This window comes from Thamnophis elegans, chromosome 10 (genome assembly GCF_009769535.1).
Source record: "Thamnophis elegans isolate rThaEle1 chromosome 10, rThaEle1.pri, whole genome shotgun sequence".
Classification (NCBI taxonomy): Eukaryota; Metazoa; Chordata; class Lepidosauria; order Squamata; family Colubridae; genus Thamnophis; species Thamnophis elegans.
The window spans coordinates 56,605,823-56,630,678 of NC_045550.1; the positions used below are offsets into that span (position 1 = coordinate 56,605,823).

General features: G+C 39.9%; 1 protein-coding gene across 1 annotated transcript in view; it reads left to right on the top strand.

Moving 5' to 3' along the window:
* Positions 1 to 4,675: 4,675 nt before the first annotated feature.
* Positions 4,676 to 24,856, top strand: part of NLGN1 (neuroligin 1) — a 545,726-nt gene continuing 525,545 nt past the window's right edge. The window contains 1 exon segment of the mRNA XM_032225531.1: positions 4,676 to 4,781. Coding sequence (XP_032081422.1) covers positions 4,676 to 4,781 — 106 coding nt within the window.

A 24,856-nucleotide genomic window follows, 5' to 3' on the forward strand; every position in this document is an offset into this window, starting at 1 on the left:
GAACATGGGCCAGTCCTGGAGTCTGGGGAAGGCTCTGATGAGAGCACTGTGTTGGAGGCAGAGAAGGGACCAGGGCCATATGCCAGTTATCAGCTGCCCTCAGAGTCAAATATCAGGGAGGCAGACGAACAGCTGGAGCCTGTTCTCAGTGTGCTCATGCGCAGAGTTGCCAGGAGAAGGGAACAGCTAAAGAACAGGGGTCGACTTGGGAGTAAGTTCACAGGTGGACAATAAATGGCCCCTCCCAGAGGAAATAAAAGAGGAGTGAAAAGGGAGTGGCATTTGCAGGAGATAAGTAGTTCCCTTAATTGGTTTGTGACTCTCCATGATTCCTTGCCAAGTTTTGCAAATATTGGCCTGGCAGCTCTCTAAACCAGATAAGGTCTGTGACTGTAAATCCTCCCTTGAAAGACTTTGCTGGATGAGCAGAATTCATAGTAAATTAATAAAAGGGTTTTTTGTCAGGACCAGGAGTTTCCTTCATGCTCTTGGGAAGCCTAGGTCAGAACACTTCTGGGGATTTGAAGGTGTGAGTGGTCAGATAGACAGAGTGGAGTGGAGTATCAAATCACTCTGGATCCCTTTCCCCCATGAAGGCAAGTGATGGGGGAATGAAGAAATCCCTCTACAACTTTTGGAAGTAACAGGAGAGAGAACTTGTGAATGTTTCACGTGCATGAATGTATTGTTGCATAGGTGAGGTGTTGTGTTATCCAGGGAAATGGTGCCTGGGTACTGTGAGGCTGCTTAGAGATAGTTTAGCTGAAGTTCTTTGAGCTTCCCTTCTAAAGGTTCATTAGAAAAGGCAGTGGGAGGTTCCAAAAGTCCTAGTATTAGGGGCTGTCATTGGAAGGGTGGATGGTATATTGGGTTTGTATTTTGGGGGGTATTGTTGACAAGAGGGATGGCTGTGTTTATTGCTTAATGTTATATGGCCCCAGTTATGCACAGTATATATGTGACTGTACGAAATGAAATGGAAAATAAAACATATTTACATATCGGAAGGGTGGATGTGGTCTATAATATTATAGTGTTAATGGGCATGGTAGGAGATATGGTGGGAGACCAAGAGCAGACCACCCTTGGGATAATGTGGGACTGTTATCATACACCAAATTTGCATTGATGTTCCTTGGTCTCAGTCCCAGAATTCTTTCAGTGGCCCCAGTAATATTCTACAATGCCTTCATGGATGCAGTAGATATTTACTCTCTCCTATACGTTTAGTTTTATATTTTAATAAAAATTGGTTTTATATTTTTTTTAATAATGACTGTTTTTTAAATATTTATTGTTTTACTTCATGTTTATTCCAGCCATGGTCAGCCATATAAATTTCATGGGTGAATAAATAAAGTCTGCTTTTATCTTTGTAGCCTAACTTGGCCATGTAGCTTAATCCACAGAAGGCACTTTTGTCATTGAAAGCATCATGTACTGATCTGAATAGCCGTCTTATTTCCAGCATCATTTAAAGAGAAAGACAGTAAAATCAAATAAAAGCCTTTGAATCAGAAGAAAAGTCTAACACAAAATGAGGCACCTGGGTGACTCTGAGTATCTTCTGAGTTTAGGAACTCATGATGAATTCCAAAGTTCATATTACAGGCTATGTGTTTTCTTTATGTGGTGAATAGAACTGTAAGGTGCTTTATGTTACACTGTCCTTGAAAATGCAACTTCCAGAAATAGTTCACAGAGATAGGAGAACATCAGGGTTGAAAGAGCTGTAATGATCACCTATTTGTTTCCAGCCAAGCATAGAATCCAGGGACATGCAGAAACACGTCTCACTTTTTTGGTCCTAAGAATATCCTGAGATTTAAAGAAGGCTTGTTTTTCCCTACAGTTCCCTCTATAGAATGGTATCATTATATGATTATATGATGAACTAGCAGAGTGTTTACTGCCCTTCCTGTCACCAACACGGGGTTTACTTCAGCAGATATATTCTCAGTGTGCCCAGAGAGAGAAATATCTGTCCCTACCTAGAATTGAACTCATTGTTGTAGTCCACTGGTGGCCGGCACAGCTGGCAACAGAGTTGAACAGTGAGAGGTTGGGGAGGAACATGAGCCAGTCCTGGAGTCTGGAGAAGGCTCGGCTGAGGACTCTGCATCGGACGCAGAGAGGGGGCCAGAGCGATCTGGGAGTTATGTGCTGCCTCAGAATCAGACATCAGCAAGGCAGAGGAACAAGGGAGCCTGTTCCCAGTGCACGCATGCGCAGAGTTGCCAGAAGGCAAGAACAGTTTAGATGAAAAGGGCAACTTGGGAGTAAGCCTTGGAGGAATGGCTCCTCCCATAAGACATAAAGGAGGAGCAAAGGCACTTGGGCCTTTGCCGGAAGCAACTTTGTTCTGGTCGGTTTACATTCTGAAACTCTGTTCTGACTCTGTGCTCCGTGTGGCCTTGCCAAGCTAATTGCCAATTATGTCTTTGGCAGTGTTTCAAGGGAGATAAAGGTGGGTGCTTATCAGCCTTATCCTGAAGGACTGTGATAGACTTCTGTTGGACTCCTTACAAACTATTTGTGACTCATTACAGGCTGTGAATGAACATAATTCCCAGCCATTGAAATAAAAAGATGGTTTTGGGGACTAACTAAGTGTATGCTTTTTACTGTCTCAGGAAGCCTAGGTCAGAACATTTATACAGTCATTGACTGCCAAGAGATAGTATCTGTGTTTTTCGGAGTTTAATATGTTTTGGGTCTAATTAATCTGTCATCGGTCCTGTTGTTTGAGAGTTATCATTGCTTTAATCTTGATGAGTTAGTTTGTTATATGAAGGATGGGATATGTTCCCAAATACTTAAAAGCATCTACAGGTAGTCTTTGACTCACAACAATTCATTTAGCAACCCTTCAAAGTTATGACGACACTGGAAAAAGTGACATATGACCCCTTTTCACACTTATGACCGTTCCAGCATCTCCATGGATGCGTGATGAAAATTCAGACTCTTGGCATCTGACTCATAGTTATGACGGTTGCAGTGTCCTGGGGTCATGTGATCCCCTTTTGTGACCTTCTGACAAGCAAAATCAATGGGGAAGTCAGATTCACTTAACAACCAAATGACTGACCTATCACTTAAAAACCATGGCAAGAAAAATCATAAAATGGGGCAAAACTCACTTACCAAATGTCTACTTGACTACAGAAATTGTGGTCGTAAGTCAAGGACTACCTGTACTGTAGCTCTTCCTTGATTCACAAAGGATGAGGCATTTGCTATCTTTTCCAAGTGATTTTTTATTGCTTTTTTAATATATTGCAAGTCAGAAACTTTTTCAGAATTAAGCCAAACGATTCAGAAAAATCTGGTTGTAAATTTTTCTTTAACTTCTTCAAGAATGTAGAATGATTTCATGAGGAAATAATGTGTTTTCATATGTGAGGTGACTGAAGGGGCCTTAGAATGAAGAATTAGGTTCTTTGGATCCAACCATATTTACTTCCGAACTAATATATTGGAAGAACTAATTCTATTTTGCTGACGACTGGCAATATACTTAAGATCACGAAGGTTCTTTGTAGAAGTTTCATCCCATCTTAATGTTTCCTGCCTCTCTCAGAGTTGTATAAAATTATAATTGATTTGTGGTTCCAAATTGCCTAATATTAATCAGCTTGAAATTGATCACAATCCTCTTTGTTAGTTAAAGAATGCGGCATTACAAATAAACTGTATGCACTATATTCCAGCCCTTAAATCCATGTGTCCAGTTTTAGAAAAGTAAAATTAAATGCTGCATTTCTCTAAAGAAACTCAGCAAATGACATCATAAATATCCGGTTAATCAGTATTTTACCTGCCATCTCGGGAAAAGTATAAATTACTTGCATTTTTTTTTTTACATGGCTCTGGCAACTATTAATATACGCACAGTAACTTGTAAAACATGTAGTTATTATTCTGCCTATATTAATTCTTTCATACTAATGATTTATTTTTCATTTTCTCCAGGCTATAGACCTGAAGTTAACTGGAATTGATTTATAAGTGAGGAATCCTTATTAAATGGATGCTCTCTTCAGCTTGCTACAGTGGAAAACTGAATTGTCAATCGAATGTAGCCTGATAAATAGGACTCTGAAGATGCTGTATCAGCAAGAATGAAATCACTGGAAGACACCATACAAAGAACCTTTTGGGTATTCTCAGACTTATTTGATTTTTGATTTTTCCCGGTTTCCGTGGGAGGGGAAAACCCTCCTTTCTGCCTTGCTGGATACAAATCACCTTGTTTTAACCATAGATGTACAACTCATGTGGGACCATGGCTTTTCCAATATCTGTATGGCTGAACTGTGTATGGAGGGCAACACAAGCTCGCTTGTTGCACATGGGATTGGATGTCACATTTACCTTTTGCGTACTTGGGTTCTTGATTCACACGGCCGCCGTGTCATCCCAAAAGTTGGATGATATTGACCCTGTGGTGACCACCAATTTTGGGAAGCTGAGGGGGATGAAGAAGGAATTGAACAATGAGATTTTGGGGCCAGTGATCGAGTTTCTTGGAGTTCCTTACGCTGCCCCGCCTATTGGAGAACACCGGTTTCAACCACCTGAGCCGCCTTCTCCATGGCCAGACGTCAAAAATGCAACCCAATTTGCACCAGTGTGTCCTCAAAACATCATTGAGGGCAGATTACCGGAAGTCATGCTTCCTGTTTGGTTTACGAACAACTTGGATATAGTTTCTACTTTCGTACAAGATCAGAATGAAGACTGCCTCTACTTGAATATATATGTCCCAACTGAAGATGGTGAGTTATTTACTTAAGGAGCAGGGGAAAACTTTTATTTACTTTTCTGTTTGATATTTCTTTAAACGATGAAACTATGTGTACTGGTAGCCAGCACGGCTTTTTCTGTCTGCATGCTAATTTCTTTCCCTCGTTTTTTTTTTTTTTAACCTGTGTGCATGTGGCTTTTCTATGTATGCATCGGTACTTAGCCAATGCTCTCCTTTTTCTTCTCTTAGCCTAGACTCCTTTTCAGCACGTTTATCCTTAGGTCAAAGTTGGTACCTAATTCTCATTCCCATTGACCCCTGGGAAAGATGCATCAACATCTCGATCCATTGCATGGATAGGCAAGGAAGGAGATTCTTCTGCGCTCAAACGATACATATAATAAGCAGCCCCATATCGAAGCTAATGGTATTGCATGCTCCTACCGTCTATCATTGGAGCTCCATGTTATTTTCTAGTCTTCTATTCATTTTTCAGTCAAAAGAATATCCAAGGAATGTGCCAGAAAACCCGGCAAGAAAATTTGTAGAAAAGGAGGTATGTATAAAAGTGGATACAAACGAATCCTGGGTTGGAAAAACAAAACAGAACAAAAACTAAACTGTTCAAAACCGTAGGGAGGAACCCCACCATCCTAAAAGAGAATTAGGCTGTTGATGGTGGTGGTACAGAAAGAAGAAATTGTCCGTGATTAATAGGGTTGGAAACCAGCGAAATAGGACAAATGTTTTTAAAACAAGAGAATGAAACAAAATTTCCTTTCCCCTTCTGAAGCATTAATGCACATGGTATTGGAGAGTTGTTTGCATGTAATCATCCGATAAAGAACCTGAGTTCAGTGGTAATGTGTGTTTTTCACATGTAGAGCCAGTGACTTAGTAGAGAGTTTAATGAGCTGAAGCTTTTATAGCCTTGATCCCCTTCAGTGCAACAGAGACTGATTTTTGTAGTTGTTGTATAAAATTACTCCCCCCCTCCCCGGGTGTCTGATTAAAAGACTGAATGCTGTTTCCAAAGAGATAGAGTTATAGTGACTTTCTTCTGGCAGAAGGAAAAGTATGGGTTGCAAAGTAATTACTTTGTTTACCAGGTTTACTGTTTCATATCACTTGAACCGAAAGTGTACATAACGCTTCATATTGGATTTATATTTCTAGTAATACATAGTTTTGCATTGGCTATCACAGATGGAGATATAAGTGGACTATCCTCAATTGACAAATGTTTTCAGCTTAGGGTGTTGGTGAGGTTTTTTTTTTTGAGGAGTTATAGCGAAGATTTTGAATTTGTTTTCCCTTGTATTTTCCATTTTGTTTAGTTTTTGCAGTCCTAACTGACTTCACCAAAACAAAATATTCTGGCAATCAGTTGGAAACCTGAGCATTCAATTCAAACTGTATGGCAACATCATGTTCTTCAGCTCTCACCAATACAATCATACTTTTGACAAGGATCATTTGACGAGCCATTAACATAATGTACCTTTTTTGTGACTGCTTTCTTTCTTTGCTTTGCAAATCTATTCCGTGAAAAAATATATATGATGTCATTCAACTTTATTTCTCAAAATAATCGTTCTGGAAACACCCATAGCTTTTGCTATTTTACTTTTAATTTCCTGACTATTAAAAATGGAAATGGACAACATTTGAGTTGAACTGAAAGAAAATTCATGCGTTTTCCATTTGTATTGGAAGGGTTCGGGTGATTGTTTGGTTTATGAAGCTGGGAATAACTTTTGGGAGGAAAAATACTCCTTCCTTAATTCTTCTTTATCATAAATTGCATCCAGCAAAAGAATCTTGGTTTATGTTAATCAGATTGATTGTTTTGTAGTGAGTTAACCACCACTAAACTAAAGTTTGAAGTGGGACATAATGCTACCGAATATCACAATTAATTAATGGTTGCATACTATCCAAGGAAGATGAATACGTAAATTCACCACTTCATAAGTTTATAACATCTCAAATAATTTTCCAAATTGCTTCATTATTTATATGTTTGAAAATTGTGTCAGTAAATTTTACTTTATGCATAACATATAGAAATTTGAGGCAGGGTAGAGAAGACCAATGTAGAATATAGTTACACAGTCATCACATTAAAAAAAAAACAATTATAACCATGTTAAATGCCGGTCAAGCACCATAATATGTTTTGTATTCTGTGACATTTGAAAGTGCTGTTCCTACATTAAGACCTAAAAGTGTTTGCTTGTTTACTAATTAAAATCAAATATTGTAACCATGATGTAAGATTAATATGATTACCTTTGAATTGTGCACTTAATTTCTCCTCCCAGAAAACAGAAGGGAAAAAATATTCCATATTTGTTTCAGAGACCCTTCCTGCCCGCTGCTTCAAAATTGTTCTTCTATTAAAAAAGATTTTTAAAAATGGATCTAGAAAAGAGAATGGAGGGTGATTATTCCTCTCATTCTTTCTTGCTAAAGTTGCTAGACTTTATGTTAATTTGCACTTTCTTTTTTAACCAGTAGAGTCTATAGAGACCTATATCAGTTACAATATACCATTAACCTATTAACTTGGATTAGCTTATTTACTAGGTTTGTACAGTATATTGAATCATAAACTAACTAAACAGGCTGGGCTTTGCAATGAGCTAAGTGATTAAAAAAAACAAGCTGTGGTTAAAACCTTCGAAGAGATTAGCAGGTTTATCTAAATTCTGTGCAACATTTAGCAATTTAAACAATTGTGTAAACCAGCTGTTCTGCTATCCTTACCCTGAATTAATAATAGACACACCCCCTTGTTTCCAACTCTTTAGAAGTCTGATTAGAATCCCTTGTATATTAATTCCCAAGAGGGTAGATGATCCACTACATAGGAGTAAGATCAGTGATGGGTTCCTACTGGTTCGGACCAGTTCAGCTGAACTGGTAGTGGTTTGGCGGCCTGAGTCGCTGGAATCAGCAGCAACCCAGGTCTGCCATGCCCCCAAACCAGTTCCCCAGTAGCACCACCATCTTGTTTTTCAGTTCTGTGCATGCACAGAATCATTTTAATTGCACTGCGCATGCACATCAAGCTTGCATCAAATGTGCACATGTGGGAAGCACACAGCCGAGCAAACTTGCAGTAGTGCCTGCCGGAACCCAACCCTCAGTAAGATGCAACTCAGTCAAAGTATTACGTGTGAGAGAGAGAAAGAAAGTGAAGACAGACTCTCCCTAACAGTTCACAGACTATTGTAGATGCAGATAGTAGAATCTTCAGTTTGCAAGACTGATCTCAGGCCTCAAATCAAGTGTGACATGCTATTCTTCCAAACTGGGTTATTTATTGTTTCACCCCTATACACATCATCTTGCGTGGGAATCTACCTCCTTTCTACATTCCATCCCACATACAGACCCTCAATGTGCAGGGGTTACTAACTTTGTTGAAGTCCTTTCCCCCAGGAAACAGCCTCTCTATATTACTACAAACACTGGTTGACTTTTCATATGGAATTAATATATAGACAGTTGATGTGCAGGCACATTAGAGGATGTGATGAGCCCATATTGTCTTGCATGCTCTCTTATTCAGACCTGGAAGCTACTGTATGAGCAAATTTCACCATTCAAGATATGGAACCTGTGGGGAGATGTAAGTAGAACCCCCACTCTGGTTTAAAACAGTGATGCTAAAAATTCTATTGGTGTCTGTGGCAAAAAGTTCAATTGATAATCTCCCACTTCCATTGCATTGTGTTGTGTTCTATTATGCTGCCAAATTGGAGGGACTACTTTACTAGCTTACAGTGACCATATATTCTTTCAGCTCTGAAGCCATTTTGGGAGCATCTTCAGGGATGCCACAGTGAGGCCGGTTGGAGCGGTGGGAACGTGAGGGGGAGATAGAGATAGTTGGGGGAATGTGTAGCCAAAGTAGCATTATTTCCCATGGCAGCCAAGGACGTCCTCACCAGGTGCTTGAAGGGTGTGGACTAAAGCCAGCGGAATGGGGACTGTGACCTGATTGGACCATGTGAAGGACGTGTAACCTGGAGGCAAGAACTTTGGGTTTTGGTTTGGATGAAGAAACCGTAGGTCCTTCAGAGTTGGGTTTTCACCAGCTGTGCCAATATGATATTTCTGATAAATTCTTACTTTGAGGAAATCCCAGGTCTCAGAGTTTTGATTGCGTTGAGGGACATTCTTTAATGTGAAGGACAATCTTTTATTTCACAAAGCTGTGGATTTGGATTTATTTGTATTTCAAAAACTTTTGTCCTCAATTTACAACTACAATTGAGTCAAAATTACTAAGCGAGACAGTTGTTAAGTGGATTTTGCCCCATTTATGACCTTTCTTGCCACAAGTTTGTAAGCAAATCTCTGCAGTTGTTCAGTTAGTAACACGGTTGTTAAATGAATCTGCCTTCCCCATTCTTTGCTTGTCAGAAAGTTGCAAAAGGTGGTCACATGACCCCAGGACACTGCAGCTGTCATAAATATGAACCAGTTGCCAAGCATCTGACTGAGAGGATGCTTCAAGGGTCATAAGTGTGAAAAACGGTTATAAGTCACTTTTTTCAACGCTGTTGCAAATACACTCACTAAATGAACTGTTGTAGGCTGAGAACCACTTGTATTTTGATCATTTAACTTTTATTGTACAAATAAAAGGTACCACATAACACGGCCTTTCACATTCATGTGAAAAACATAGAAATCGAATCATTTTTTTTAAAAAAAATTACATATTCTGTTTTACTTTAGGTACATTTTATCAGAATATGTGTTTTTGTCACATTTTCTTGGTTTTGCTCTTGAATTTACTTTTGTAAAGCAAAGCTATAAATAATTAAGGTTTTTTTATTCTTGTGAACTCTTTCAGATTTGACCTTTTTCAGGTTTATCTTTTAGTTTTTCCAAGAAAAATGGTCATGGTAAATAAACTAGCCCCAAAAGGAGTTATTATTCTAAAATATTTGATATTTGGTCAGCCAGCCATTCTCATATATTTTTTTCAATTAGTTTGTGCTGGTTTTATTTCAATTGTATTCTAGAGACATAGCTTAATGCTACAAATATTATATTCTTGAGCTCTGGTGTCAGTGTTACACTCTTAGTGTGATACTATCCTATTATCCTTTTTTCCACTTGAGATGTTTTCGCTCTGCTATTATAGCTTTGTACTTTCCATTTGTCCATCTGCTTACTTTGTGCTGGTCATTGGCTGAGTAAAGGTTGCTACACTTAAGCTTTTCCTACCACTCCAGGCTTTACTTAAGGTGTATGAGAATTTGCTGCAACCAGTTGGCCATGGCCAACTCATAGGACAACTCGCTGTGGGACAAAAGTTACACTAATATCAAAGAAATGGTGGGATAGAATCATTAAAGAAAGGATGCAAAAGGAGGTGCCGAATAAAATACAGATGACAAAAAATAAAATATTTCTGAAATTTATTTTAAATAATTAAACTGAATTGTTAAATTCTCCCATGGCAAATTGGCCGTGGCAATTTGGCTGTGATGAGTTGGCTGCAGTGAGTTGTCCCATTTCGTTTGGTATTACTTGATGGCGGACTACTGTTGTCATATACAGCAAAATATTAATAACAACTTTTCAGTTTAAGAATGGGAATGAGAGCAGGAAGTGGTCTTCTCCTATTTTCATCGATATCCCTTAATTGACCTCAATCCTAACCTAACTGAATAGATTAGGATTGAGAATACCGTGGTAGGCTTTCCACCACTTCCAGTAACGGTCCAATATCCTTAGATGACTCCCTGCAGTTCTCTGTAGATTTAGAGATGGTGTTGTTTGCTGAACAACGGTACCCTAATACTGGAGGTTTTAAAGAAGAGATTGGATAACCCTTTGTCTGCACTGGTATAGAGTTTCCTGCTTCAGCAGGGGGTTGGATTAGAAAAACTCTAATCCACGGTCCCTTCCAACTCTGCTATTCTGTTATATCAATCTGTTCAGAGGTGGGTTCCTACTGGTTCATACCAGTTCAGCTGAACCAATAGTAACTTGGCAGTCTGGGTTGGTGGAACCGGCAGTGACCCAGGCCTGCCACGCCCCCAAACTGGTTATCTTGGTGGCATTTTAAATGCCGCCGCCTTGTCTTTGCCTTCTGTGTATGTGCAGAGCAATTTTTTGTTGCACTGTGCGCATGGTGTTTCACTGAGTGAGCTGGCAATTGGAGCCCATCCCTGAATCTTAATACTGTACATTTCATGTTGCCACAGTCTTAATTTCTAACACATGGTGCAATTATCCTCTCATTGGGCTTCTAAGATAGACATAATTTTAAACTAAGTTCTAAGGAGAACCTCCATGGTAAGAAACCTTCAGATATTTTAACTGTTATTTGTTGTAACAGAATGGAAGCAGTGATGGGATTTATATATATTTTTTACTACTGGTTCTATGGGCCTGGCTTGTTGGCATGGTGTGGCTTGGTGGGCGTGGCTTGGTTGGCATGGCAGGGGAAGGATACTGCAAAATCTCTATTCCCTCCCTACAGCACTAACCTGCTTAACAGCTCTGTTCTCTGTGCAGGGCAACAAAACCCAACCGATCATCTGGGGCTCAGGAAGCAGATGGGGCGGGGCCAGCCAGAGGTGGTATTTGCCAGTTTACCAAACTACTCAAAATTTCTACTAACAGTTCGCTAGAACTGATCAGAACCACCTGAATATCATCTCTGTATGGAAGCAATAATTGCAATCTTGTAAAAAAAAAAATCATGGCTCCATCTATTCAATGGACCGAAGACCAGCTTGTATTTATCAGTTATGAGCAGATTGTCTATTGATGTAGATTTTGTATAGACAAGTACAAGTAGCCCTTGAGTTATGACCACATTTGAGATCAGAATTCCTGTTACTATGCAAGACAGTTCAGTTTTTCTTAAAATTTCTTTTACTTTGTTTTAATTAAAGCACATTTTATGTGCTCTTCTCCGCTCCCCTCCCCCCCGGACAATGTATATGTTACCATAACTATTAGTTTTTTGTGTTTTGCCCCATTTCCTCTTTTCTTTTTAGCATTTAATGAAATGTAATAAAAATATTTTTTAAAACTGCAGCCTTGTAGGTATCCTGCAACTGGTATTTACCCACCTTCCACATAGCATCAGCTGTTTTAGACTTACGAATAAAATGTTTAGAGAAAGTTGTGGCTGCCCTGAGGTTTTCTGACTATGTTAATGAATTTTAAAATATCGTTCTTATAAAAATGGCCAGTTGTAGCTTCAGAGGCACTACAGCATACAGAATGCTGGTCTCAGCCGAGCTCTAGCAGCTTCTGCAAGGATGATAAGTTCAATTCATTTCTTAGGAGTCTTAATTTTCCTGCAGCCCTTTCTTTGTACGTGTGATTATGAAGATGCCATTTATTGCCTTTGATGTTTGCAGATGACCAGAACAATGTGTGTCAAGGGAAATCAGGAGGCTCTTTGGAACAATACCCACCCTGCACCGCTCTATCCACTTCGTATGAAAATGACTGCAGCAATGCACATGCCTCGATGTGCATTGCAGCCCTGGTCTTCGTTGTTGTGCTGTTTATCAAGCATGTGTAATTAGCTGAGTGACTTTCGCCTCCTATTACGAAGCATTGATTTCGCATAGTCATAAATAAAGAGGTGAGGTTTTATCATCTTTAAAAGTACAAAAGCCAATCAGACTTTTTTTTTAATGCCCCTAAAGCATCAGGGATTTCAGCAAGTTGATAAAGAGGTATCTATAGGTGCAGAGATGGCCAAATTAATCGTTTTAATAAAAGAAAAGAACACATCCAATTTTGTTTTGGTTCTGCATTTAGTTTTTGTGCTTGAAAAAGAAAACAGTGAAATTTTGACTTGGGGATTTGTTGATTAGATAAGCTTGTTGTTATAGAAATGTATAGCCTAAGTATGCAAAAGGAAAAAGTTGAGGCTGCAATGGTAATAGCTTTATTCTACTGCGCTGAAAAGAGCTGGAGGTTAATGTATTTTTTTTTTCTGTTTTTCCCTGTTCTGACCCAGGCTTCATTAAAAAGCAAGAAGCAGAGTCTTGGTCCTGGCAAAACCCTTTTTATTTACATGACTGTGAGTTCCTTTCATCCACAGTCAACAAGGCTTGGCAAACAGTCTTTCAGAGGAATATTTATCAACACAAACCTTATCTTGCTTGGAGAGCTGCCAGATAACTAGTTTCCAAATGCAGGGCAAGGCAACACTTGGCACAGAGTCTCTTATAGTCACAAACAGAACTTTCCACTCTTGAAACAACCGAATGAACGAATTGTTTCCTACAAAAGCCCCACTCCCCATTCACTCCTCTTTTGTTTCCTAAGGGAGGAGCCAGTCACCTCCAAGGTGTGGCTTTACTCTGCTTTCTTCTGTCTTCTGGAAACTCTGTGCATGCACTGGAAACAGGCTCCAGCTGTTCCTCTGTCTCACTGCTGTCTAGTTCCCTCTTTGCTTTCCTCCAGGAATGGCCCATGTTCCTCCCCAATCTTCTCACTGTCTGACTCTGCTGGCCGCTGGAAGGCCACAACAATCCCACATTTTCTGGTCCCCTTTCCCACAATCTTTATTTTTTACTTGCACTTTATATTTTGATCACGTACACACACATATATACACAAAGAGGTTTCTGCTTTTAAATAGCTGGTGAATTTGGACTGTGGAGCAATGAAGAGGTTTGACTTCTAAATGCTCTTCTAACTTTTTGTGTCCGTTTAATGCTGTGCTGAATATTTGCTACTGACCTTTGGTTCATTGAACTGTGTGGGGGAATAAAGTGTCCTGTCTATTTTAAGACCTAGGTAAGAATAATCACATTTATGGCGTGATGGCATGAAATACCATCTTCATTCATTCATTGCTTCATCTAGAATCCGTTAACTGTTTTCTTTAAATGAAGAAAAATAAATAAGAACTGCGACTGGATTGCTGCCTGTAATAAGTGTGAAACATGTTTCATCTCGGTTTTGGATGAGAGGATAGATAGGAAATTTCATTATTTCCAAGTAATTAATATCTTATTGTTAAATTATGGCAGCTATTGGAGGTATTTAGATAGGCCTCTGTATGTTGGCTCTCTCTAGGCTACATTCAAGGATGCGCTGCTATGGGTTCGCACAGGTTTGGGAGAACCCATAGCTAACGTTATGGCTGGTTTGGAGAACCTCCAGATCCCACCCCTGGCTGCTTCCTCCCACCCCAACCCTTCCCTCCATGCAGCCCATTTTGGATGCGAAGTTAGAGCAGGGCCTGCGCAGAGGCTCGGGGAGGGGCTTCTCAGAAGGAGGGCCTCCGGATCTTGGGGGAAGCAATTTTTGCCCTCCCAGAGGTTCGACGAAAGCCTCCGGAATATGGGAGGAAGCGGAAATGGCTTCCCCAGCTATGATGCTGGAGGCCAACTAGGCCACGCCCTACATGGCTATTCCCACCGAGCAACTGGGCAAAGAACCTGTTGCTGAAATTTTTGAAGCCCACCTCTGGCTACATTCGGTGATTCTAATGGAAATTATATGTACAGCAGCACCTGACAGGAATTTTCTGCATGCCATTATTATAACATGCATGCTTATATCAGAAGAAATCCACTCTGCTCTGTCAAAAGAAAGAAGATGGAAGAAGTTTATATGGGTATTGTTTATACTATAAAGCGAAGGTAGAATGTAAATCCATTAAATACTTCATCGCACCCAGATTAGACTGTTAATTAAGTGTGGAACTGGATGGTTATGACAGTTAGGTGGGGGGGGGGGTTTGCCAAATGTCAAGGAAGTGATCAGGTGCCCAGGCAATTGGTTATTTTGAATCAAAAGACAATAAGCACATCAGTGAATAATGGGATTTTAAGATTTATTATTAGGCTCAAGGAAACAAATTTAAAAGCATAACATAGAAAGCATAAATACCAGGCAAAATGATACCCAAATCTCTTACAAGCTGTCAGGAGCTGTTTAATAATGACAGCAGTGATGTCTAGGTGACTAGTTTCCACAATACCGAATTCTAGATTCTATGCAGAATCTCCAAGCTTAAAGTCTAGCCCTGGGGATTTTATTAAAAATCTGCCACCATAACTTCATGGCCCTGTTTCTGTAGTCACAAGATTGCAAGTCACTGACCTTGACTTTGCACTGGGAATTGAAAATTTGAGATTTTCACAGATTTACAGCTGTATGACGTTTCCCACCCGCTTCTCTTTTCTTCAGTAAACTAGAGTAAAAAAGGCAAATGTAAACAGCATGCTAAAAAGCAGAGACATCACCCTGCCAACAAAAGTGTGTATAGTCAAGGCTATGTTTTTTCCAGTTGCATTGTATGGCTGTGAAGGTTGGACCATAAGAAAGGCTGAGCACCAAATAATTGAGGCCTTTGAACTCTGGTGCTGGAGAAGACTCCTGGGAGTCCCTTGGACTGCAAGGTGATCAAACTGGTCAGTCCTAGAGGAGATCAACCCTGACTGCTCTTTAGAAGGCCAGATCCTGAAGATGAAACTCAAATACTTTGGCCACCTAATGAGAAGGAAGGACACAATGGAGAAGAGCCTAATGCTGGGAAAGATTGAGGGCAAAAGAAGAAGGAGACAACAGAGAATGAGGTGGCTGGATGGAGTCACTGAAGCAGTAGACGTGAGCTTAAGTGGACTCTGGAGGATGGTAGAGGACAGGAAGGCCTGGAGGAATGTTGTCCATGGGATCACAATGGGTCAGACACAACTTCGCAACTAACAACAGCAGAGTAAAAAGGCAAGCAGGTTAGCTCAGAGTGAGTTCCATATCTTTAGGCTGTCCTTAACAAGGACGAGACCTAAAAATATATCATTAAAACTCCTTGGAATAACGATAGTTTTCTGCATTGCCACTGCAGGTAGCTACTTAGCTGGCTCAAAAATCATAATTGAATTTAAAATTTAATCGACATAGTTTTTTTCTAAACTAACTCATCTGGAAGAAACCCAAAAAGTGGGAAGATTAGTACTGAATTTTTAAAAAGTTTTTAAAAAATACTTTCTCCCATATGTGATATTCTGAATTGTATTCTGATAGATGCTGGCATAGTATATTGAATAGCTGTGTTTGCACAACACACCTAGTTTGTTTTTTGTACATCTTTTTGAACGTGTTTAATATGTTGAAACATACTAACCAAACAGACTGGGTTTTTCTTACATCAAGGCAAGTCCCCTCTAATTAATCAAGAACAACAGACACCAAACATACCAGGATGTGTGAAAGCAACTGCTAGGTCATTGCCTGGCCTTAGGAAATACGTTGTGTGAACTCAACCAATTGTTAATCTGAGGAGACCTGGTTTTCCAAGCATGGGGACCTTGAGGCAATCACTTTTTTTGAATGTCTGCACTGTTTTGTTGTGAATATAAAAGGGAGAATACACTTTAATAGTTTCTCAGCAAAGTTATAATGGTAACTCTGTGTTGTCAGATGAATAATTCGGGGTTCCAACTCGAGCTGGGGTTGCAAGAATAACACAAATAAATAAAATAAAATAAATAAAAATGAGATCCAGACAGCTGTGAGATAAGAATAAATATTTATTCCTAAAAACAAAACAGCTCGCTTTTCTTGCAGCAAGGTCAATAGGGAAGCCTATAAAGCCTCTGGAGCCTGGGGAGGGTGAAAAAAGCATGCAAGAAATGGGGGGGGGGGGTTGCACCTGTCATGCACTCGGGGTTGCTCATTGCATTATGGGTGCAGCATGCCTGCGCATGACCCCCCCCCTGCGCTCCCCCCGCTTATGGCATTCGAGCCAAAAAAGGTTCTCCATCGCTGGACTAGATGGTGGGGAATGGAAGGGTTTATACCCCTTGCTGAGGGGTCATTTGCATTCTTTTAGTGAGTTATTAAGGTCAACTGGATATTGGGGAAACAAAACCACTCCATAAGTGCATGGCAAAACAAGAGGAGAGCTGACGTCGCGACGGCACGACGTATGATCTTGGTGCTCCCAGATCACAGTCAAATTTCTGCCACTGGATGGTCCATTTGGACCTAAACCGTCCCACAGAGATGGTGATTGAGAAGGGCACCTCCTGCTGATCTCAGGGACACTGCACAGTCCCTGAAAGATCCAGGAATAGCCCTTTTTTTCCGGAGACAGAAATGCAGCTAATGAAGCTGCTGAAGTTGGGACAGCTCTGGAATGGGAAGAAAGCAGAAAGGGAAAGTGTGTCGAATTGGTGAGGAAATTTTATTATTAGAGGAAGAGACTACCCAAGAAAAAAAATGTAACTTAAGTTAAGATTGAAGACAGAAGACTGTAGGTGGCGAGATTGATCTGCATTGAACTTAGTGTGTTATCCAGTTTCTAATTTTTTTTTCACGGATGGAACTTTTGCAGGGGCTCCCTATTTTTTTAAACTGAATGGATTAATTCTTTCTTCTTCTTTTTAAACTTTTGCTTATACCTATGGATTAAAATTCTCCTTTTTTTATAATGCTTGATTGGATTGATTGGATTGTTTTTGATCTCCATTTAAGGGTTGTTTTTTTTCTTTCTTAAGCTTGGAATATAAAGAAGATAATAAGAAGGATTATAAAGAGGGTTGTAACAACAGGAGGAAAAGCAGCCACTTAGAGGCTGGAGGCTGGATACATTGTTTTTTCTTCTTTCTCTTTGATCACTTGAGATTCAAGGTTGTTTCAGTTTGTTTACTGACAGTGATAGTAGGAAGAGCACAAGTTGTTTATACAGGTGCCTTTTGGAAGTTCTATCACTAGCTATTGGAGGGAAGACAACATTTTGACTTGAAAGATAATAAATGAACCTATTTGAAGTTTATTAAAATAGCCTTGAACCCTATAGTGGCAGTGTCTGCAAAATTGAAAGAATGGCTCAGCAGGAAAAAGAAACTGTAACATTGCAAATGGTTATGTTTGAAACTCAAAATCTATTACTTGTGACAGAGAGAATTGAAAAGAGATTGGAGAATATGGAATACAAAACAAAACAAAAATCTGATGGAGAAACTCAGGATGTTTACCAAATGAAGAAAGTGGAGGACAGACTTCAAAAGATAGAAGAAAAAAATGAGCAAAGAGATAAGAAAACTGTGAATACTGACAACAAAGTGAGTGTGGTTGGTAATGGCAAGAGCGGAATATGAAAAGGGGCGATAGATGGGTTGGAACTCTACCCCAGACTTCAAAGCACAGAAGAAGAAAATAGAGAAAAATTGATGGAGATAATGAGAGAAATCTGAAGCACTGGTGATAACCAAAGATAAGCTGATGGAAAGAACAGATGTTGGGTTTCAAGCTTTTATGAGATACAAAAGGAATAACATGTTGCCAAGAAAAGTTTATACAAGATTATTAAGAAAGTAACTAGAACATTAATGCTACAAATGGCAAGAGATATAAGACCGTACTATTACTGGAAAGATGCAGGTTGATGCAATGAAAATGTATAATAAAAAAATAAACTAAATTTAGTTTACTAGTAGTATGTATAAAATGAAGTGACAATAGCTATAGTTAAATAATGATTAATAATGATAACAATACATATAGATATATTAGTTTAATAATATGAAATTTTATATAAACAACACATGGAGATTATGAGAGGAGGTTTAAAAGTTTTATCTAGAATATGTTATAAAGATGTACTGTGGTTGGATGATCTTAGGATGATTTAATGGAATGTTATCATATAATCCTATTCTAGATTTTGAATATTATATATACAAGGATGTTAAAACAATTATAGTCAAATTAAGGTTGAGATATAATAATTGTGATATACGTGAATATAGGTGAATTTAAAATATGTGATTTGATATGAAAAGCAGGTGGTGACTATGGAAGAGATGTATGGAAATACTGTAACCAACTGACACACTTTCTACGATTTGTAATGGAAGATGGTTTTTTTAATTTTAATTTTTATATTTGTTTGTCCTTCAAAAACAAATAAAAATTATTTTTAAAAAATAAGTGCATGGCACAATATAGGAGAACAAACACATCAGGACTAGGTTCAGCAATCCACCTGCATTTAAAAGACGTAAGGCACTCTTTTTGGAAGTCCACATTTTGACAGAGAAGACCACTTGTTTGAAAAAGGAGTCAAAGAGGCCATCTATGTCAAAATTGAACAGCCTTCTCTTAACAAAGGGGGAGGAGGGATACAATATCATCTCTCTCCAATCTGCAACACAGTCCTTTCAACAGTTCTAAGAAGGCTCCACACCTATCCAAATGACCAGTTGTCTCCAAGGATAATAAATCCTTCCATTCCAGATCTGGTCAGATCTGAAGAAGCTTCTTGGATGGGAAGCGAAATGTCTTGAAAGAAAAAAACAGAAAGTCCAGTTGCCTCTCGAAAAAGCACCTTTGGGACATTGCTAAGAGGCTTCATCACATGACTTTACACTTTATGACTGCAGTGCTTAATGAGGACAATTCCGGTCTTAATTACTGTCATTAACTGAGGACTACCTGTAAACAACAGGTGGTTAAATGTTCTTCAGCCCTGAAGCCAAATTCATTCTGGAAAGTCATAATTTAACCTATACCAGTGCTGCCTCAAAGGATCAAGCACTATCATTTGCATTCATTCGGTTTCAGATAATTTAGTCAGGTCTTTCTTTTTCTTTCCTTATATTATTTAAATGCCTCTCCTATTTCCTATGCAGCTTTTCAACAGGTAATACACCCAGTGAGATAATGAGCCAAACATTATCTAGTGTAAAACTTTAGATCCTTTTGTAATCTAAAGCTGCTAGTATCACCAAACAATATGAGAACACTTACATTTAACATAAAATGTTTGATATAAAAAAGGTTTTACATAAAATGTTTGAAATTGCCATCCTTTGTACTGTGATCTTTTTTTTTTTGTAAAAGTAATACTTGTTGGATTTGCTGGTAGGTGCTACACATGAAAAGTCATTCCTCTTTTCTGCCTGCACTAAATTCATATTTAAGAATGAAGGCTTAAGAATGAATGAATGAATGAATGTGTGTTTTGCTTTATTGGCTTCATAACTTTGTTTTGACTTATGTCAAAACTGCAATCTTATGCCTACCACAAAGAAGTGTCCTTGAGAAATAAGAATGTTTGTGTGTTTGTGTGAGAGGTAAAGAAAGGAGAGGGGGGAGAGAGGGAAGGAAGGAAGGAAAAAAAGAAGGGAAGGGAGGGAGGAAGGAGAAAGGGGAGGAAAGGAGGCGAAGGGGAAGGGAAGGAAGGGAGGGAAGAGAAAAGGAAGGAGGAAGGGAAGGGAGGGCGGGAGGAGAAAGGGAAGGGAAGGGAAGGAGAAAGGGAAGGAAGGAAGGAGAAAGGGAAGGAAGGGAGGAGAAAGAGAAGGGAGGGAGGAAGGAAGGAGAAGGGGAAGGAAGGGGGGAGAAAGGGAAGGAATGGAAGGAAGAGAGGGGGGAAGGGAGAGAGGAAGGAAGGAAGGAATATGGAGAAAGAAGGCTGGGATACAATATCAATTGCCTTCTTCAGGGAAAAAGCTAGATTCAGACAAAAGAAAATTCATTGCAGAATTTTCTACTCTCCAGCTAGGAGGCACCACTAGCCAATCTCAGCAGATCTTGAAAAACTAAAGCAAGATTGGATTGCTGAGCTGTAGCTTGCAAAGGGACATTTCAATAAAATCAAGGTGGCACTGGAGAGCCACCTCCACATCGTTGCCAAGAAACTACAAAAGCATGTCCATGAAGTCATCAGAAGTCCAATTCAATTCAAACAAAGATTTTACATTTCAAATAGAATAATTGAAACAAAGTCATCTTGCCATCCTTGAGCCCCAATAATCTTGATGGATCTATTTTATTGTGTCTCTGACAGTTGGATGAAAAGATAATATTCTGCTTGTGGCTGCTGTTCTGCAAGTGGAACAAATTATTAATAGCCCCACTTCTTCAAGGTCCCTGGAATAGACTGGAAGACAGGAACACAAATTCTTACTTGCAGAAGTGTGCTTAAGCGGATTGGATAGCATCCTTTGTCTACCTCACAGTTCCGGAGCATGTTGCAACCGGTACACTGCGACGGGGCCAAACGTCCTCCTCGGGCACGCACGCTGCACGTGCATGTGCTTGCCACCGCCATGCAACGCCCCAGCTACTTGGCAAAGTCGCACAGGCACCGTAAGCTGTGTGCACCAGTGGTGGGTTCTGGATCCCATTGCAACTGGTACGGTTGCAACGGGGCCTGGCGACCTCCACATGAACACATGCAGTATGTGCGCACACATGCACAGTGCACTCATGTGTCTTACTGTTCAGCGATGCCTCTGCGAACCTCCGTGACGCTCCAGCTTTTCTGCGTACTGTCATGCAGGCGCTGTACACACCGTGCACATAAGCGCCGAAGAGTTTAAGACAGGTAAGGAGCATGGGCAGGCAGGTGGGCCCTCCAGAGCACCCTACCAGAATGGTACCCTGTGCTCTAGGCAGGCTCCTGTACGTCCGTACTGGGGTGTACCGCCTGCAACTCACCACTGGTATGCACAGGCCCAACGAAACACTCTTCTGGTATGGTGGGCGCTGCTTCCAGCTGTCACTGGTACACCTGTACTGGGCCCTATCGCCTGAAATCCACCACTGCTACTTCAGCATATACTTTGAAACCAGCTAGTTTTCTTACATAGCAATCTTCTTCTCAATTGATTTGCTGTGAACTTCCCATGTTCATGGCAAGAAAAGACCCAAAGCATTATTTTAAGAACTCCAAAACCACTAATCAGTTGTAAATTGTTAATTGATACTCCTATGCAAGAAGTTCATTTGTATTAGGAAAATGTATGACATTCTATTTGCAGCTTTTCCTATATAGGTAAAGGTGTGGAAAAGTGCAATAAAGATGATTAGGAGGCTAAAACATATGAAGAATGGTTGCAGGAATTGGATGTGTGAAAACAAGGGCTGGGCTGATTAACTAGAAGTGTTCCAATATATTGGAGAGGCTGCCACAAAGAAGGGGAGCAACTTATTTTCCAAAGCATCAGAAGACAAGGCAAGACACAACGGATGGAAACTAATTAAGGACCAACCTAGAACCGAGGAGAAATTTCCTGATAGTTAGAACAATTAATCAGTGGAATGGCTTGCTTTCAGAAGTTGTGGGTGTTCCAGAGCGGTGGGTTTCACATTTTCTTACCACCGGTTCACCGTGCATATGCCCGACCACTTTGCGGATGCACGCACCCCTTCCACGCCTGTGCCCAGCCTTCCACACATGCCCTTTGCTCTCGCACTTGCCTTCTGCACATGTACCGAGCCTCAAAAACGTGCCTAAATAGAATGGCATAGAACCCAGGTGGGTGGGTGGGTGGGTGCACTCATGATTTCCACTACCGGTTCAAGCGAACCAGTCTGAACTGGCTGAATATCACCTCTGATGCTCCATCACTGGAGGCTTTTAAGAAGAGACTGGACAGACACTTCTCTGGAATGGTATAGAGTCTCCTTCTTGTTTAGTGGATTGGTCTAGAAGACCTCCAAGGTCCTTTCGTACTCTGTTATTATATATCTTAGTCTATCCGAGGAGCCGAAGAGCCGAGGTGGCGCAGTGGTTAAATGCAGCACTGCAGTTCAGCAGTTTGGCTGTTCAAATCCCACCAGGCTCAAGGTTGACTCAGCCTTCCATCCTTCTGAGGTGGGTAAAATGAGAACCCAGATTGTTGTTGGGAGCAATATGCTGACTCTGTAAACTGCTTAGAGAGGGCTGAAAGCCCTATGAAGCGGTATATAAGCCTAACTATTGCTATTGCTATCATTTAGGACAATGTCTGTCAACCTTTAAGATCTCAACTCCCAGAATTCCCCAGCCAGTATTTGCAGGGGTTGTGATATATGTTTTCTAAGTTTTGATATGCATGCTTATTATTATGCATCGGAAAATCTGAGATTTTTATTCTTGAAATGTCTTTTCTGGAACTGTTATTTAAATAATGTCTTTGATTCAAAGCTAGGATGCATTCACATGACACTGTTAACCCTAAATATGGCTTATCAGCAAATTTAACCTGACAACATCCCACTTATTTTTCTTTATTGTTCCCTGAGAAATGGGAATGATGTGGGTTTAAAGCTGCTATCTATACAGTATTATAAATCTATACATGCTATCCAAATGTAGACTATGTCCTTTCTCTGATTGCTGCAAATTGTAGCATAGAGCCATGGTTTGTGATGGTTTCAAAGTATATCTTCTATGTTGAAAACTCTTCATCAATAAGAAAACACAGTGTTTTGAACACTCTACTACACCAGTATGTCAGGATTCCAAATAGCATCCAAAAGTAATTCAGAGTCCAAGGCAAAGTATTACTTAAAGTTCAATTTATTAAGAGAGCCATGTTGGCACATCTAGGAAAACCCAAATCTGAAAGCTTCCCGGTTTTCCCACCCAGTTGAAAGTTCAAAGTCTTGCCTGCCCACACCCACAAGTCCATCATATGGTCCAATCTTCCACTTCCATGTTGGCAGTTCCACCCATCCAGTTCCGGTCAGGTGCAAAGGTGCAAAGACAAAGGATGACCTTGGCTTTCTAGAAAGAATGTTGTTATGGCTACATCGCATCTCACTCCTACAATCCGCACTCCCATTTTCCCACAATAGAAAATACATAGTAGAATAATAGAAAGTGTGGCAGGCCAAAGATCCAAAAGAAAAGATGGCTGTAGGCCTGCCACAGTCATTTTGTGCAAGAACATGTACACACCACCAGCAGATTGGCTACATTATTTTATGATTAAATAAGTCTGCCAGTGTGCCTGATGTCTATATCCAATCATTCTTCATTTTTATTTATGTACATCTAACCTTTGTTTTATGTCCCATGCCAATAAAACAGTGTCAAATTTTAATTTATTCAAGTCTGGCCATTGAGCAAAGCACTGAGCAATTTAAATATGCTGAGGAATATGGCTTGGATATTTTAACAATCCATTTATCTGAGAATGTCTCAATTATTAAAATGTTAATAATCTACTAATTGCTTTCTTTATGAATAAATAACATTTGGCTAGCTCTCTTCAGTATAGGCTTCAGATTTCGGTTTTCAAGTGGCTTCCTCTCTCTTCTCAGTTTCTTCCACATTTATACATTTACAATATTAACAGATACTGCATAAAGAGGGGGGAATTAGTCTATGATAGCCAAAAATCAAAAAGTGTCTGGTGGCATATTTTCAGATTTATTCCTTCTAATAAAATCTGTTAGCCTGAAAAAATGCTAGAAGATTCTTCCTGTTTTCCAGTACTATTATTTATAGATACATTCATTTAACACCAGTTCAAAGTTATGATGGCTTCTGAAAAAAAATGACCTAATGCCTGTCCTCAAAGCTATAACCGTTATGCCACCCCCATGATCACATGATTGCAATTTGTGCAATAACTGGTAACTGGTTTGCATTTACAAAAGTTGCAGTATCTTACAGTCATATGATTGAGAGGTGGGCTGCTCCCGGTTCGACCCAGTTCATCCGAACCGGTAGTTGAAATCAGGCCTAAGTCACAGAACCTGCAGTGACCCAGGCCTGCCACGCCCCTGAACCGATTCCCTCGCGGTCGCTGGGTTGCCGCAATTTTGGTTTTTAGTGACTGCATGTGCGCGGTTCACTGTAAATTTTTCCATGCATGCACAGCGAACAACTTAAATTGAACAGTGGACGTGGCACATGGATTGCAAACTGGTAGTAAAACTGGCACCAACCACCCCTGATATGATAACAATTTGCAGACTTTCAAGCCAAAATTCCATTTAGCAAAGTCAATGGTCAGTAATTTGCAACAGGCTGAACTGTGTGGCAAGGCCAAAATTCCTTTCCCTGGTGATGATGTCTTATATAAACAAAGAAAGGAAGTATGTAGGTTTCTTTTCCCATAACCACATTTTTTTTTTCAGGGGAAGCGAGCTCATTGGCAAGACTCTGGCAGATGATAGGATAAGAGTTCCAATATTTGAGGGGCTGCCACAAAGAAGAGGGGGTTCAATCTATTCTCTAAAGCACTAACTAAGGCAGGACAAGAAGCAATGGATGGAATCTAATCAAGAAGGGAACTGATCGAGAACTAAATAAAGATTTCCTGAAAGCTACAACATTTATTCAGTGGAATGCCTTGACTCCAGAAATTCTGG